Source organism: Chelonoidis abingdonii, chromosome 5 (genome assembly GCF_003597395.2).
Source record: "Chelonoidis abingdonii isolate Lonesome George chromosome 5, CheloAbing_2.0, whole genome shotgun sequence".
Taxonomy (NCBI): Eukaryota; Metazoa; Chordata; order Testudines; family Testudinidae; genus Chelonoidis; species Chelonoidis abingdonii.
The window spans coordinates 60026701-60044449 of record NC_133773.1 but is presented as its reverse complement, the minus strand read 5'-3'; the positions used below and the strand labels follow the sequence as shown (position 1 = coordinate 60044449).

Sequence of the window (17749 nt, the reverse complement as noted above, 5' to 3'; positions counted from 1 at the left end):
CCGGCCACCTAGGACTCAGATCTGCTGGCCACTTCCAGGGCACAGCGCGGAGCCGGGACAGGTAGGTACTAGTGTGCCTTAGCATTGCAGCACCGTTGCCCGGACTTCAACAGCCTGGTCGGTGGTGCTGACCAGAGCCGACAGGGTCCCTTTTCAACTGGGTGTTCTGGTTCAAAACCGGGCACCTGCTCACTGTATTATGCTGTGCCAGTGAGGAATTCATTACTGTCAAAACTCTTTCAGCTTCAGCTTCCACAGCTACATTCTCAGTTTCTAGGGGCCGTCAAGTTCAGACTCTGTCCCTTGGATAACTTCTCAGATAATCCTTAAACCTGCAAAGCCATTTGCACTGAAAAAGTTGGATGACACACAGCACCGCACCTACATGAGTAGCAAGGTGTGTGACCCTCTGGAACACCCGCTGTGTGTACTCTTACAACAGATATCGATGCATTAGGTTTATTTGCATGAATATTTACAGAAAGAATTTTAAGGTCGCACACTTTGAATATTTGCTGTAGCAAATTTTAAAATTGCTTTCTGGAAATATTTGCATCAGAATTCTGATTGAGTTTCAGTCATTCAATCAAGGAGCGAAAACAATATCATGTGATGTGTCAAATATAGATAAACACTGCTCAAATTCTGTATTTTAATTGGCTAACCATAAACAAAATCATGAAGAATTTTTAATAATTTTGAATAACTAACAAAAGAAAGAAAATTGATGTTCCACAAACTCGGCAGACACATTCTTCACTCTGTTCTGATTTAATGTTTTATTGGCTATATGGAGTGAAAGGCTCTTCTCTCATACTGAAGAAAATTATCCAAATATTTGGATTTTAGAGTGGGGCCTTCAGTATTTTGTGTTTGTACGGGTATGTCTACACTGCAAAGAAAAATTCCTGATACCAAGTTTCAGAGATCGGGTCAACTGACTTGGGCTCATGGGGCTGAAAATAGAAGTGTAGCTGTCTGAGCGTGGGCTGAAGCCTAGGCTATTAAATCCTGCAGGGGTGGAGGTCTCAGAGCCTTAGCTCTATCTGGAGTCCAAACATCTACACTGCTGTTTTTAGCCCTTGCAAGTCTGAGTCAATTGACTTGGTGCTGCAGGTCTTTTATTGCAGTGTAGACATACCCTATGAGTCCAACTACCTGTCTCCCACTAAACAAAAAGAAAGCTAATACCCATGTGCTGTATCTATTCTTACAGCAGATATCTTAAGTGTATGGCCTTGATCTTGGAAACATAACAGGTGTTTTACTTCACTCATGTGAGATGTCCCATTGAAGCCAATGAAACTGTCCACATGAGTAAAGTTAAATATCTGTGTAAATGTTTGCAGGATCAGTGTGTAAGTTTGAACATTATAGACTTCATGATTTTAGGTGCCTAGGTGAAGTGGTGTTAGTTAACTGAAATTTTCCGGGTTTAAAAATGTAAAATTGTAATATATGTCTCCATATATGATTGTGTACAGTGCTCATGCTTAAAAACATGCTACTTGTGCCTTAGAAAATTACTTCAATATTTTCAGGATTACCTACTTCTCCCTGTGATTACTTAGTGTGCTGCCGAAATAGAACCTAGTATACTAGGAAATAATTAAATAAGGCAATTGGCAAGTTTTTGAAAGTGACTACTATACCTAGTAGTGCAGTCGCTGTGAATACAGACTGCAGACAGTTTTGCAAGTTTTGATTTTGACATGTAACAATACAAGCTTCAGTTAATACTAAAACTATGAATTTCAAAGGAAATGCAGCCTTAAGTTTATAAAATACATAACAGCTGGTTGACTAGTCCATTTAAAACTATAAAATAACAATTGCGGAAAGAATGCTTGCCTTGACAAAAAGTGCAGAAGTCCTTGAGATTTTTATCAAAACTTGGTACTAATTAACATTTGGGTAGTAGATTATATAAATTTAGAAAGGATCTTTGAGGTACTAAATTCCAAAGTGTCTTTTCAATGCAGTACTGCTTGCACCAAAATCTCTTTGCCACGAAATCACTTTTCATTGTGTTATGCTATTCCAGAGAACTCTGAACCTAGCTTAATGTTTTATAGGTGATTTAAAAAAAATTCTGTTATAAAGATCTTTTAGTGTGATTATTTTCCACAGTCCACCACATTATATTATTCTTTCTAGAAAAGCTTCCTTTCTATTTATCTCGAGTTAACTTGTTTTTTTTTTTTTTAAGAAAGCCATACATACCCATACATGTATTCCCTCAGCTGCCCATTTCTTATATCGTTTTTTTCTTGTTTCCTTGTCTTTTGGTAATAACTACCTCTTTTACAGTACTTTTCATCAATAGATTTCCAAGTACTTTACAAAAGAGGTTAGTATCTGTATCTCTGTTTCACACGCAGAAACTGAGGTACAAAGAGGCAAAGTGGTAGTGTTTAGAGATGTGAAGTAAAATACAAACTTTAGGTAGATAAAAATATGAATAAATTGTCAATGCATTTCTAAACATGATTGCAAAAAATGAGAATGAAAACTGAGTAATCTAATCTGTATAGTCTGAAAAGTACAGTAGTCACTCATAGTGCCTGCAATGTTTGATGTCTATAATAAATTACAAAGTACAATAAATTAATAAAAATCCAATAATTTACTGGTATGGAAATTAAATTACTTAAGAGCAAGTTAGAGACCACCAGTTGTATGCAAAATTTTAATGTCAGTTTCATATTTGTGAAATTTATATCACTCCATATGGAATGTTGAGTTTTGTCATTAATAGCAGGTCTGCTGTCTTCTTCCTTCCTGCAATCCTGCAGGGCAAGCTTTAGCTTGATACATGTTTAATAACACGTTAGATTTTTTTAGATTTCTATTTTCTCTTGTGCTCAGAAGATTATATATAGGAAAAGTTACATTTAAAATTGAAATACAGTTGGTTACTTATAGGTCAGCATTTAAAGAGTTAATATCTTTATTAGAAGGACAGGAAATCTGGCAACTATTGCAAAACCTAGACCTAATGGTGCACACAAACAATTTGTCAGTCTTTGTAAATGTGAGTAGCTTTCCGCAAAGTGGCTGCTCTCGCTTTGTTTGACCAAGCTAAACTTTTCCTTTTTGGACTTTAAATCTTAGAAGTGAAATGTGATCCACATATTCAATCAAAATCATTTAATTCAAAGCATATTTTGATTGGAACAAAGTTGACATGGAATGAAATTCTAGAATAATAATAAAAAAAAAAAGTTGAAAGGATTTTCTATCATATATTTAGCAGGAAAATTTGAAACAGTTCTAATTAGCCTGAAAAAAACAGCCTTCTTCATTGTAAATTACAAAGGTCATATATCAATGTTAAGGAAACATTACCACTAGTGTTTGAAATCAGGCACATGCAAACATAACAGACCAGTTGGGTTTTTATTTTTATTTTGTGTGTGTGTAACCTAAAATATGCTTAATATATTTAAATTAGTTGTCTGGCACTTGAGTAGTGTGGCTGTTACCTTTGCAATACTTTGTATAGGTACATTTTTATAAATTATAAATCAAAATATCTTATTTGTGTTTCCAGTCTCTAGACTACCTAATTAGAGCTTTCCTATTCATATGTAGACTTTTTCTTTGATTGGGAGTTAGAGATTTATAATAAATTTCATAATGACTCAGTTTTATTTTGACTCATTGTAATGGCATCCCTTGTTTCAAAGTGGTAGCAAAATGCGTTAACCCTTTGGAGACTGTGGACATTTATTTGCATTTGTACATCAGGTAAACACCAATGTTCTAAAAGGTTTGAAATGATTTAGTTATTTTACATGCCAGATTAATGTATTCCTAGAAAAATGTACAGAAGTAAAACATATAGACCCAAGTTCAAGTGCAAGTTCAAAAAATAGTTTTACTGTCTTTTTATTTTGGTTATATTAAAAGCTACTTAATACTCATTAGGATAGTAAGGCGAGCAGTAATGTGGCCTTATATTTCTGAATAATTTCACTGTAAATAAGTTTGTCTAAATAATGCATATACTGTTGAAACGATGTGTACTTAATGTATTTGTCTAAATGAAAAATCGGAATAATCCTAATTGCTAATATTTGTTTTTAAAATATGTACTATTTCACATGCTATGCACTGTTATCTAGACTAAAATAGAAAAAAATATATTTTATAGGGGAAAAACCCTTGAGGTGGTTACGTTAAGAGTGTCAGAGTCTTAAAATATAATGGTATTTAGTAAATGTGGTATAGTTAGCCACTTAACTATAGAAAGAAAATTGTTTCTAGCCATGTTAATTTAGCATTTTTGTTGCATTTTGACCACATTTTCCTAATGCTTTTTGTATTGCACCTTGAAGATCTATAAAATACAGTCCTCAATACTTTTTTCTATTAATTCCTTTTATAAAATAGGCAATAAAAAGGCACATAGTAAATCACAAATTTCAGAATTATATTTGAAGAGAGTTTAAACTGAATTTTATTTAATAACATTGCATTTTGCATTTGAAATATATTTTTTAATAATTTGAAATTTCCCTTGTAATTTCATAGCCTCACTTGGTTAACAATTCTGATGCATTTCTGCCTTGGGAATGGACAAATGAAAGTTACTAATAGGTGTTTGTGTTTGACATCTGTATACTGTACTTTTTAGCATATCTCAAGTGTTTTAGTCTCTGCCTAATAGATCTCATTAAAAAAACAGCTATCAGCCCCAAGACAGTTTATCAAAGCTAATATGAGTCCCACTGGACTGAACTGACAATTTGTGTGTAGCTTCACATGACAATCCTTTCATAGTCTTATTTGATCCTTAACAATTGGACATTAATCACTGATTTATTTTATAATAACTCAGTTGAACATTACTGTATTGTGTTGGACATTGTAGCGGATTTCCTTTCCTTTTTCTTTTTTTTACAAATTTTACTCAGAGCACACATTGGATGTAAATGATATACCGTATCCATACGGCTATGGGAGTACTAACAATTGATTGGCTAGTTTTAAGAGCAGCATGGGAAGAATGTCAGTATCCCATAGCGGCACACCGTATTTAACTCTGGCCTTAATGAGGACTGTCTGTCCTAGTGGTCTGAGTAATCCAAAATGTTTAGCATTCCATGGCCTCAATTTTATTTTTTAAGTGGGTAAATATTGAGAGAATAATTTTAAAAAGCCCTTTTAAAAGGAGAGAATTTGTTATGAATATAGTAGACTTATTTTAGGATTATGAATGTTGTACTTCACATTTTTTGGATTTTTAAGGTGGTTTCGATTTTAGATATAGTCAAATTGGATTTTTAGTATTGTACTGTGGTGTTTTCCTTGAAAATTTAGTTTGTTTTTAATCATTTTGAAGTTCAATCATATTCCTCTCTTCTAAGTCTAATTCATAATCACCCAAATGCCATAACTGTTAATCTAGAATGAGAGAGAACCTTATTCATCTTTTTGAAATTGTATGTTATACTCGGCCTTTCCTGCAGTGTCCTGAGTACTGATGTTCATTTTACTCACTTTTCTTTTAGTCCTCATATTTGTGTCCTGACAAGTGGACAAAGATGTTAAAAATGCCCTAATATAGTGTAAATGATATAACAAATAATCTCCATTGTCTTTCCATTGTTAATTTCCTGTACTTATAATTCTAAATCTATGCAACTTAAAAGAACATTTTTATCTTAACATTGCAAAAGGGAAGCAAATTCAGGATGTCCACCAGCAGTTCCATGAATAAGTGGTGAGACTGTAATTTTTAAGAGATTCTTAGATTTATATGTTTGGTAACCTGAAGAGATTGCAGAACAATATTACAGTAGTTATGCATGCCCATGTGTTTTATGGGTGTAATATGACCATTATAGTATGTTTCACTTTGCCTTCCCTTTAGGAATTTTTGCTCATGAAAAATAGCAAAACACAGTTTGCATAGTGAACATATAAAATCATATGCCCTTAAAACAAAAATCGTCTAAGATGAAATACATAAAAGAGAAACTAAATATGGTCTAATGTTAAAAGGTTTTGGCAGGATAGCAAGAAAATTAATTCACATCATTGTCTTTTGCTGAGCCTAGTAGAATTTTATAGCCTCACATTGTAGCTCTGTGGTCACTCATGAGACTCCTGACTATTTTTATCTTAAACAATTTTGAAGTCATTAATTTTTAATTTGCTTGGTTGCTGTTTTTTATAGATTTAATTGTGGAAGTGTGTGTGTGAACTAAAAGTACTTTTACATAAATAAGTCTTGTCAAAGCATATATATTGTAAGGTTTTTTCGATGTGGTCATTTTTGTTTTTTTGTTTTTTGGTTTTTTTTTGGTAGCACATGACATACTATCTGGTAATCCATTTTAGAGGATATTTTCAGCATGTCAATAGCTGAGAATTCAAATTAAAAAAACAACTGGAAAATATGTACAGGTCTTTTCTTGATTGAAAGTTCTAATTAAGTGAATCGAGGAAAATTAACTGAAATTAGCTGTCAGAAAGTCGCATTTAAATGAGTGATGAGCTGGTGTGGCAGTAAACATTTAAATGATATAAATTGCCATTTAAGTGTATGGTTTAATGTTTGTCATGCATTAATGTGACATGAGACTGCAGTGACAATCAAGCAGCTTGCTCTAATTTGAACATATTTAGAGCTTTTGTGTGGAGTACACCACACAAATTAAGACAATGGCTGTTTTTATGTGTCAATTTAAATGTTGTTTTCAGACATCGGTTAATGAAACAAACCCATCATTTTGTGTACAAATGCCAGAGCGGTTTCTTAGGTTTTCAGATTAATTTTAACTTCTGCTGTTCAAAATTAGGCATTTCCTTTAAAAGAAAAATGCTCTTAGTTTCTGTAGGTCACATAGAATAATATTATACTTCTCTGTATTGTTTTATCTGTACTTATTAAAAATAGAACTGAATTGAATTCTACACAAGATTGATAAAGCAAATCCTGCCAATAATTTAAAGTAGATGTATTAAATATTTATAAATATAGTAGATTCGTTCTAGATAATACCTTTGAACATATATTGAACCTAATTCACTTGGTCAAGGATTCATTTTTGTTAATTTAATTGTATGCTTTCTGTGTATTAGCCATGTATTTTCAGAACAATGTTTTAATCTTCCAGCATGCTGCAGAAAATGCTTCTGTATGTGTATATACAAAGTGTATGTGTTCAGTTAGCAATGGTAAAATCTTTGTGTGCTGCACTGCAATGTTTTCTTTTATCATGATATTTCAGTATTCCCTACATTTAGAATAGGGAATATGATGATAAACTTAACTATCATAAGCAGTAAATGTCCACATTTTAATGGCACAATGGTTATAGAAACCAAATAATGTCATTATTTATAAGTATTGAACTATACTACTTCTAAACTTAACTGATTTAGAAGCTGGAAGTCCTGGCAGCTGTGAAGAGGGGTGGAGGGTGAGGTTCATAGATTTCTTATACCCAAATCAGGCACTGCTAACCCTTCCAGGGAGACCCACCCAGCCAGTTTATGGTTTTATACAGTCCTAGAGCAGAAACAGCAGCCATCTAGCTGGTACTTGCTATTGGTACCATATCTGATCTCCCTTAGAGAAATGCCTGTACCCAACCCTTATAGGCTAGCCTCCATCCCTCAAGAGAGAGTTTCTCTCTACAGGAGACAGAGCTATCTGCCTACATCCCACTAGCTGCAAGTTGGGAGCAGCTCCATATCCCTGTGTATCCGCATGATGCTACTGTGATAATTAAGCAGCTTGCTCCTTTGAACATATTTGGGTCCCTTGTGTGGTGTGCACCAGATAACCATGAGATGGTCTGGATGGTGGAGTCCTTTGGGCACAGAATTATGTGTCCACCAAGTGAAAGTCAGTGATGGAGTGAACAAATTTTGTCACCTAGAGGCCAAAATGAACTGCTCAGTGTATACAAGTGCTATAGGACAGGCAATGGAAAAATTCTCTCTTTACCTAGGTGAAATGCAGAAATTTATTGAAACTTTCCCTGTAACTATGCAGAATACTTGGGGCGACAAACCAGCTTAGTCACCAAATCTTTCTTGCCAAATTGCCATTGGAATATTCTGGCATCAGCTAGGCGCGCTCTCTCAGCCACTGGCTAGTTTCTGAAACCACTCCATCTGAAACAGAGAGAGAATTTGTATTACCCGTCTCTATCAGGCACTGAGTCCTGAAATAGATGCTAAACTGTAAGTCCTGGGTAGTGTCATAAACTGGAGGGACCTAACTGACTTTTCCCATGCATTCATACTTTCCCTGATCTCACAGATGACATGTAATGGTGTTAGGGTGACCAGATGTCCCAGTTTTATAGGGCTAATCCTTATTTTTGGATCTTTTCCTTATATAGGCTCCTATTACCCCCCACTCCCCATCCTGATTTTTCACATTTGCTGTCTGGTCACCCTAAACGGTGTGGAAAACAGCTCTCCAAGTCTACCCACTTTATCTTGTGTGAGGCAAAACTTTCTGGCCACTCCATCTAGATTGTCCCTTAGTAGGTTAGCTAGGTAGGATTTTTTTTTTAATTAGCGAGTGAAATTTGGAGGACCTACAGGCCTGAACAAAAATCTTTCGAGTTCTAAGCATTGTTGTGAACCCTTTGCCATTTGAGGAAAGAACTGAATGTTCCAAAGATTGCACATAAAAAAGTAGCTCATAGGCAGGGCTCAGTTTGAGTAATATTGGCCTTTGAATGAGAAGCCAAATATCTTGCTGCCAATGTACCCACATGATTTCAACTAGCAGTAGATTTTTCCATTTTTTTACTGCCTCCATGTTAATGAGGTCTGGCTTGCCTGTGTGTGTGAAAGATGAGTTGTGCATGAAGAAATCTTATAAATTAATTGACTTCTAACTGAGAAATGCTAGGGGTGGGGTGAATAATTTTATATTCACCAGGGACTTTATTAGGTATGAGACTGAGGGAGAACAGGTGGAAGTTATCCATAGGCAGAAATGGGAAGGAGATGCTAATATAACCAGTTCTGCACTTCTGTTGGAGCCTTTTGTGATAAATTTGAGGCATGTAGACCATGGAGTACAGGTTCCCATCTGTAAATTTTCTGCATATTGGTTCAGTCTGTTACAAATATATCTTCTGATCAGCATAAGAAATTGTGAAACAGTCCCCAAATCCTTTCAGTAAGCAAAGAAGTGTGATGATAATCTGCTAGTACCATTATGTGAGTGGAGCTTCCTTAACGTCTTAGAAGTTGCTGCTTACTTACTCTGTGCACTCATGGGTAAATCTGTAGGCACATGCCCTGAGGTGAAATCACCAGCAGACTTACCTCCCCTTACTTCAAAACTGGGACCTGCAAACCAATTACATGCAGTTACCTTGGTATCTGAACAATCCCAGGTAATCTAGTGTCTAGATGCTGTCCCAATGGCAGCTTCTTTTAAGCTGTATTTTAATTAGATATGTTGATTTCATTTGTGTATTTAATACCTACTATGCATTTTTCTTAATCTTTTAACATTTTTCTTACTATTTGGGCAAAGTATTTTCTGCATGTCACAACTTGAGAAGAGGAAATTCATTTGAACATTTTCTTTAATTTCTACTTTTTTTTGCAAAGTGTGATGGTCCCAGAGCTTGGGCTCCAACTCAAGTCTAAATGTCTACAGTGCGATTGTATACTCTGCAGCCTGAGCCAGCTGACACAAGCCAACCACGGGTTTAATTGCAGCATAAATCTACCCTAAAATTACAATCTTGGACAAGAATAAATATACAGACAAAAGTAATAGCAAACTGACATATATGCAACATGTATGGTATACAGAACTAAGTTGCATTTCACCTGATCACCCCCGGTTACTTTAATATCTCCAAATCTCTAAGCCCTCTGTCCACATGTCACAACTGGTCTAAGATACCATACATTCACCCTCCCCATCCCACAGAAAGAGGGGCAGGCTCATTCCGGTTGTTTGTCTTATCCCTGCCCTCTTCATTGATAGGATGAGGAGCAATTTTTCCACCTGGACTTGAGGAGTGGCGCAGGTGGTACTCATGGCTGGTCCTTTCCACCCTAGTATACTTTTGTACATGTTAGAATATTAGTAGCATTGATGCAGGAGAACTACTGAAGATGATTTCATGTTCTATTTATGAATATTCAAGTTTCTTAAGAAAGAATAATAGCAGAAGTCAGGATAAAATATTTTGCATTTTGTTGCAGGCCTTGGAGAGTGAGTTTGTTTCGTGCCAGCTTCACCAATGGATTGATCTAATTTTTGGCTACAAACAGCAAGGGCCAGAGGCTGTCCGATCCCTGAATGTATTCTACTACTTAACCTATGAAGGAGCAGTCAATCTGAGTTCAATAACTGATCCTGTATTGAGAGAGGTAAGCTTGCTTTCAAATACGGAAAGAGAAAACCTTTGTTAAACACTGTCATACTCAGAATGTAATGGATTCTGTTCTGCCTAACTGCAGCAATAAATCTTCATCGCTCTAGCTTTGTGAGTTTGGTTGACACAGGCCAGTTGGAAACACAGGGTGACTCAAGTCTGATGACTCTGTCACTGAGGCATACAAAATTAGTGGACGTTTCTGCAAATGTTGGCCTTAATTTCTCTGTGTCTAAGTTTCACACACATTGAGCGATGAGGTAAAAGTAAATGCTAACAACTGTTTAATTTGCTGAGTACTGTCCATCTTACTGTCCATTCATTGGCTGGGTACCGAGTAAGGCAAGAGTCCTGTGAAAAAAGTAATATGAATAATCTTAATTCTGTCCCTAACTTTTTAGTGTTCAACTTTGCAACTTTAAAAACTTTCTTTTAGCATATCTGAATGTACTATTGCATATATACAGAATACTGTACAGTTATATTCACCATTATTTTTATTTGGCATTGTCAGGATGTCAAATTAAAATTAAAATAATGTGCATTTGTTGATAGAAATAGGCGAAATACTAAATCCTTACAATAATTGGTAATACTACCATATATCAGTGTAGTAGAAGTCTTGTATCCAGGGACAACGGCTCCATTAGGAAAAAGCTATTTTCTAAAATATTCCTTAGAACTCCTGCCAAATATTATTTTGTGGGCTCTCAGGAAACAAAGAGTATGGCTTTTGTTAAAAAGTATAAAGTGGTTCATGATAAGTTTTGCTTCCTCTATTCAGAGCTGTAAACTAGAACCAAATTTAGTTAAATTATTTTAATTATAGAATAAATGTGGCAGTTCATCATGTTTTAAAATAAAATATTTATCACTGAGAACAGATTATCATCAATATACAGTTAAAATAGTTTTATTTGAAATCATGGCTCGATATATGCCACAAAGAACCAAATGAAGAAACATTTAAACTATGAAATTTTCACTTCACAAATGTGACGTTTGATGTTCACTGCATAATTGTAGACTTACATTAGGCTTCCAATTTTTGACGCTTTCTATTTGTTGAAAAAGATACTAAAGTGGAGACTGATAGTCATTTCAATCAGTAAATATACTTCCACATAGCCCTATTGCCCCCTCAAGCTGCACATACAGTCTGAGCTCCAGCATGAATTTGTGTAAGAGGATCATGACACTGACTTATATGGATGTGAAAGCTGATGCAAACATAAAAATATTTTTCTGTGCTATGTCTTTGAGCTAAAATCCAGACATCTTAGGGAAGGACATAGTATAAAATTAGGGTCTAGTAAAGTAGAGACTGGAGCATTTGGCATATAGGAAAAATATATCAGCACCTGCATTTGAAACAGTTATTCTTCGAGTAGATGCAGCCATGTATTTCATGTAGATGTGTGTGCATCCAGCGTACCAGAGCCAGGGAACTTTGCCTAGTACCTATAGGGGTGGCACTCATGTCCTGTGGCCCTAGAACCAGATAAGGCATTGTCTCCCTGACCCCCTAAGTTCCTTCTCATTGCCAGTGGCTAGAGTTGGAGCTTTGTGTGGTGCCTTCACCTCACTCTTTGTCTGTTTTCTGAGACCTTATCCTGTATATGGTGGTAGTAGTAATATCTTAGGCTTAGCTTAGTGTTAGAGTAGTTGGCTGCCCTATGTGGTGCCCTCACCTGGGTTCAAGCACTGTATGTTGCGGAGAGGGAAAGGTTCTTGTTGAGCCTCAGCGAGGAACACCTTAAAGAGTGGTGCTCCATCTGCAAGTCATCCACAAAGAGGACTCAGGTGGCAAGAAACTTGTGGTTGAAGCAGCATCTTCTAGAACAGGCTGTGGGGCCTGCTTGGGCACAGAGGCCCTTGTCTGATTGGTGGTCACTTTCAGATCCAGCAAGGGACACAATTTTATGCTCGTGTTCTGGTGTTTCCCCTAAGAGGAAGACTGATTATTCATCATCTTCTGGTGCAGTGAGGAAAAGGACCCAGAAAATGAGTCCGGACCATTTCAGGGCTCAGAGAAACTCCTCCTTACCTTCTAAAAGGAGTGTTGACCGGCATAGTACTCCCTGCGACACCTGGGATGGAGCATGTCTGTCCATCCGCTCCCTCTACCACGCCAAACACAGTGTCAACCTCTACCATCAATTCTGATTCTGAGCACAGTGCATGTGTTGAATCTGGTACTAACGACATTGGCACTGGTGCTGACAGTCTCCAAGCCAATGCCTCTTCCGGTGCCAGGTGGAAGTACATCTCATTTGGTACCGCTCCTGCTGATTCCCATTCCTCTTCAGCATCGAGGCCACAAATTGTTTGTCCCATTGGGGCAGGTTCCCTCATTGTCACCAAAGAACCTCCGGGACTTCTCAAGATCCAGGTCAGGATTGTCCTTTCCCTTCTCATCAGATAGACACTAGGAAGTGCCCTCGGATCACCATCGGTACCAAGAACGACATCTGTCCTGCAGTCAGGACAAGGGCTCTGGGTCTAGTACCTTTTGGCCACTAATGACTTATCTGTGTGCCCAGTGGCCTCCTTGGGATGCTTTTTGACCTGCTCTAGAATGAGATCACCAGTCCTGGTGGTGGCTCCCTTTCCCAAACCATCTTCACTGCATGCAACCACTGAGCCCATTCCCTCTGGACTTTGAGGGTTGTTCCAACAGGATCCTGTGATGCAAGAACAGGACCAATCATTAGCACAAAAGAACCACCTCCTCATACTCTTCAGACTACTCTACCATGTGGGAATCCCTTTTTTTCCCTTGATGCCTTTTAAGGCATATCAGGACCTTCTGAGACATATGACTGCTTTCTTAGGTATGCAGGCATAATTCCTACAGGAAAATACACATAGCTGCTGGATATTCTCCAATCATCAGCTCTAGGAAGAGTAGCCCTGTTGATAAATGAGGTTCCGTTGAAGCCTGAAAAGGCCATCTGGAACACCTTAGCTTCATTGTACCCTATGGCAAAGTGTTCAGAGAAATGGTACTTCATTCCCATGCAAGGGTATGAGGGTTTCGACTCATACCTGGTTCTAACTTGCTGGTGGTAACTGCAGCAAATGACAGGGTTGGACAAATATATCAGATACCAAATACCATGTGGTTACCCTATATCAAATACCATATGGTTACCCTACCAACTCCCCGCTTTGAATCACAATGAATAGTTTACTGCCGTGGACCTACAAGATGCTTATTTCCATAAAGCAATCCTCCCAAGCCACAGGTGGTTCCTCACATTTGTCATAGCTGGCCAGCAGTACCAGTATATTGTACTGCCTTTCAACCTGTCTTCTCCTTCTCAGCTTCTGCTCTGCAGTAACACCGCACCTCAGAAAGAAGGGAATTTATATCTTTCCATATATGGACTCTGGGTTACTGAGGGTCAAGTCCCGAGACACAGTCCTACCTCATGTTCATTTCACACTATGCCTACGTAATCATCTAGGTCTCATCGTAAATAGCACAGAATCAACATTGGTTCCAACTCAAAAAAGCAATTAATTGGGGCCCAGATAGATTCTGTAAGTTTGAGAGTGATTCATCACTCATGTCTGGAGCAACAGTCTAAACCCTTAGCCACAGCCCAAGTATGGTTGAGGTTACTAGGCCATATGGTTACATGGACACAGGTATTCCTAAATGCTAGGTTGCGCCTTTGAGTCTGGACTGAGACCCCACGGGAGCAAAACAACCACCATTTCTTGTTACCGCTCATGGAGAACGGGTTGATTGTTGGAATGGCCCAAACTCCAGAAATGGGCCATAAGACTCTGCACTTCAGACACCACCTGTGATTCACAGAGAAATTTCTGCTGAGGTGATCTGCCAGGTGATTCTGTATCCCAAGTAAGGGATTAGCCACAGGGGTAACATTTTCCCTGATGCAAAACTGCTAGAGCCTGATCACATCCTGACTTTGGAGTGTGCACACTCCTTGACCTATACTTTCCACCTGAGGTGGGAGTCAGCATTCCTGTATGCTTTTTCTCCAATTCCAATCATCCTGCAGGTCATTCTCAAACTGAAATTGGACTATGCCAACCTCATTCTCATTTCTCCAGTGTGATCAAAACAGTGTTGGGTTTTCAACCTTCTTGTGTTATCAGTTCAGTCTCTCTTATCCCTTCCTTCATCCCAAACTCCTGACTCAGCATCACAACCATGTTTTTGCACTCAACCGCCTGTGGATGCTGCATGGATAGATGAGGAGGAGGAACAACGTTTGGTGGTGGTCCAGCAGGTCTTGCTTAATAGTGAGAACTCCACCACCAGAGCAGTCTATTCACTCAAATGAAAGTGGTGCTTGGTATGGTTATTAGTATGAGGAGTTCAGCCAACTCTGGCTTGTATCCAGGACATCTTGGAGTATCCGTTATGCCTTCAGTCTTCTGATCTTGTACTTAGTTCATTGAGCGTCCATCTGCTGGTGATTTCGGCAATTCATCGACCCATCCAAAGGAAATCAGTGTTTTCAGATTACATGGCAGTGAACTTCTTGAAATGAGTCACTCATCTGCACCCACCAGTAAAAGAGCCATTTCCTTTAAGGGGCTTTAATAGAGTATTAGCCGCTATTATGGGACTTCCATTCAAACCTCTGGCAACTTCTTCTTTCTCCCTTCCGTGTTAGAAAACTGCCTTCCCTGTGGCGGTCATGTCTGTGTGGAGAATGTGCGAGTCACAGGCTTGGATGGTGGAGCCTCCTTACGCACAGTTTTCCAAAGACAAAGTAACTCTGCAGCTGCACCCTAACTGCTTGTTTGAAGTGATTTCACAGTTATATGTCTACCAGTGTCCTTCCGTAAGTTGCATTCAACCCCAGAGAAGCAACATCTTCACACATTTGATGTCAGGCAATGATTAGCTTTTTGTCTGGATAGAAGTAAACTTTTCCATTCTTCACGTCATCTATTTGTTTCATATGCGAACCAAATGAAGGGTCAAGCAGTCTCTTCACAGACAGTCTCCAGGTGAGCAACTTCCTGACAGCATATAAAGTGGTCTAGCCTGTGCCTCCACAATGGGTATGAGCTCATTCCACGACATCAACGGCATTGCTACGTGACATGCCTATATTGGACATTTGCAGGGATGCCACTTGTTCTTCTGTGCATACTCTTGCAAACCACTATACCATTATGGCTGTGTCCAGTTCAGATGCAAACTCTGGTAAGGCATTTGTTCTTCCAAATGGCATGCAGACGTGTATTCCACGACCCTCCTTCCATCTCATTCGCATTGGAGTCTGAATTTGTGATGTTCTGCGTGAAGGAACTGAGAAGGTCAGGGCACTACTGAATTTATATGGCCAGGGGAGGACCTGTGGCTCCAGGGCATGAGTGCCACCCCTGTGGGTATTGCTAAACAACGTTCTCTGGCTCCGGTGAGCTGAGCATGCACGCACCTATATGGAATATAAGTCTGCATCACATCTCAAAGAAAAACAGTTTCAGGTAAGTAACCATTTTTTTATGTAAGGTAATGGGCAGTATTATCTTCACTCTACGTTGTCTAGGAAACGCCCCCTGGGAAGACTGTTTATCATACTTGAAGTACTAGAAAGATTTAAATGTGAGGTGGAAAACAGCCACAAATGCTTGGAACGATTTGTATTGAATTTTTACTGAGTGTTTATTGTGGCTAGTTTTGTGTTATACTGAACCTGTGCAATATAGCTTCCAGTATAAATGGGTCTTTGGATTTTTTTTCCTTAAAAAAAGAAAATACAGATTGTGCTAAGATTTTTGTTTTGTTTTGTATTTTTGGTACATGTAATATGCTATAAATCTAACTTTTTACCATGTATTTTTGTCTATCAAGATATTCCCCCACCCCACAAAGCTAACGTCCTGAATGGTTAATACATGTGGCAGAGAAAGCATAAAATAATCTCTCTATAAAAGGACATTAAACAATGGAAATAATAACCGAAGTAGGAGTAATCAGCATAACAGCCTACAACACATTAAACTTTTATGTAGTTTTTAATTTTTCAAGAACAACTGCATTATCAATATAACCGTGATCTTTGTTCACTTACATTGTGACCTGGAAAAATCATGTCGGAGTAAAGAAGTGAAAAAATGTGGCATTATCTCAGCTTAAACAGTGACATCCACTTTACTTAATACATTTCTAAAGATGTTGCTCTTTGATTAACTCTGTTGAATTTGTACTATTCTTATCTGTTCTCATTCTCCTGAGCCTGCTCCTCTTGTTTTTGAGTTACTCCATACTGTCTGCAAGATAGAACTGAGTCGTAAAAAAATAAAAGGAAGGAAAAGAGGAATTTGATCAGAACCAGATTGATGAAGAGACTTCTGAGACTTTTTATCTAGGGGACAGTGCAAAGCGAGTATTATCTAGCAGTATTTGTTCCAAGCTTCATTGCTATTTGAGGTTTCCGCCACTGCAGCATTTTCCTTTAATATTTTTCAGCTGAGCACAAGATATTTCTTCTGATATATATTTATTTTGTGTAATACATAATCTCTGTATTATACTACATTATATATAGGTGTGTATTTTATAATAAAAAATAGGTCCAGATTGTTCATTTGTGGTATGTGTTATGAATAGACGTGCAAAGTGAAGTCTAGAGTCATTGCCAATGGTAAGTTATTCTGTCTACTCATGAATGAATATTAAAGTGATGAGAAATCAAATAGTGTATCTATGTGGATAATCATTCTATATCATGTGTTAAATGAATTTATTATGTACCTTTGACAACCACACCTTCTGCTTCCTCAGTAATATTTCTCCCCGAGGACTTACACTAACATGTTGAGGGAAGGGATAGCTCAGTAGTTTGAGCATTGGCCTGCTAAACCCAGGGTTATGAGTTCAGTCCTTGAAGGGACCATTTAGGGATCTGGGGCAAAACACACAAACAAAAACAAAAAAAACCTGTCAGGGACAGTACTTGGTCCTGCTACTGAAGGCAGGGGACTGGACTCAAGTCCGTTCCAGTTCTATGAGATATATCTTCATATATTATTTTTTTTATTTTATTATATGCCCAACCTCTGAGCTTCTTCAGTCAGCTGTTGGTTTTTTTTCCTATAATCATTCTGCCTGAGAAACTTTTTTTTTTCTTTTTTCTCCAAAGTTGCCACAGCCAGATGACCAAGACAGGCAGATATCCAATCTGGACCATTATTGGATTTTGTAAATATAAAAAATGCCATAAACATAATCCAATTTTTCATTACCCTGCAGATCTAGACTCAAGTGTTTTATACCATTATAGCAGGGAAATTCCCAGCTTCTTGATGGGCATAGTGCTCCCTTGTAGTTTTGAAGGGGTTCAAGATATTGAACTTTAAATCATGACACATGTAGGTAC

General features: G+C 37.7%; 1 protein-coding gene across 7 annotated transcripts in view; it reads left to right on the top strand.

Annotated features, from left to right (window-relative positions):
- LRBA (LPS responsive beige-like anchor protein) overlaps positions 1-17749 on the top strand; it is a 582443-nt gene that overhangs the window by 494370 nt on the left and 70324 nt on the right. For all 7 annotated transcript variants that reach the window (XM_032793241.2, XM_075066317.1, XM_075066316.1 and 4 more), the window contains exon 48: positions 10204-10371. In XM_032793241.2, the coding sequence (XP_032649132.1) occupies positions 10204-10371 (168 nt within the window). The remainder of the gene's footprint in view (positions 1-10203; positions 10372-17749) is intronic.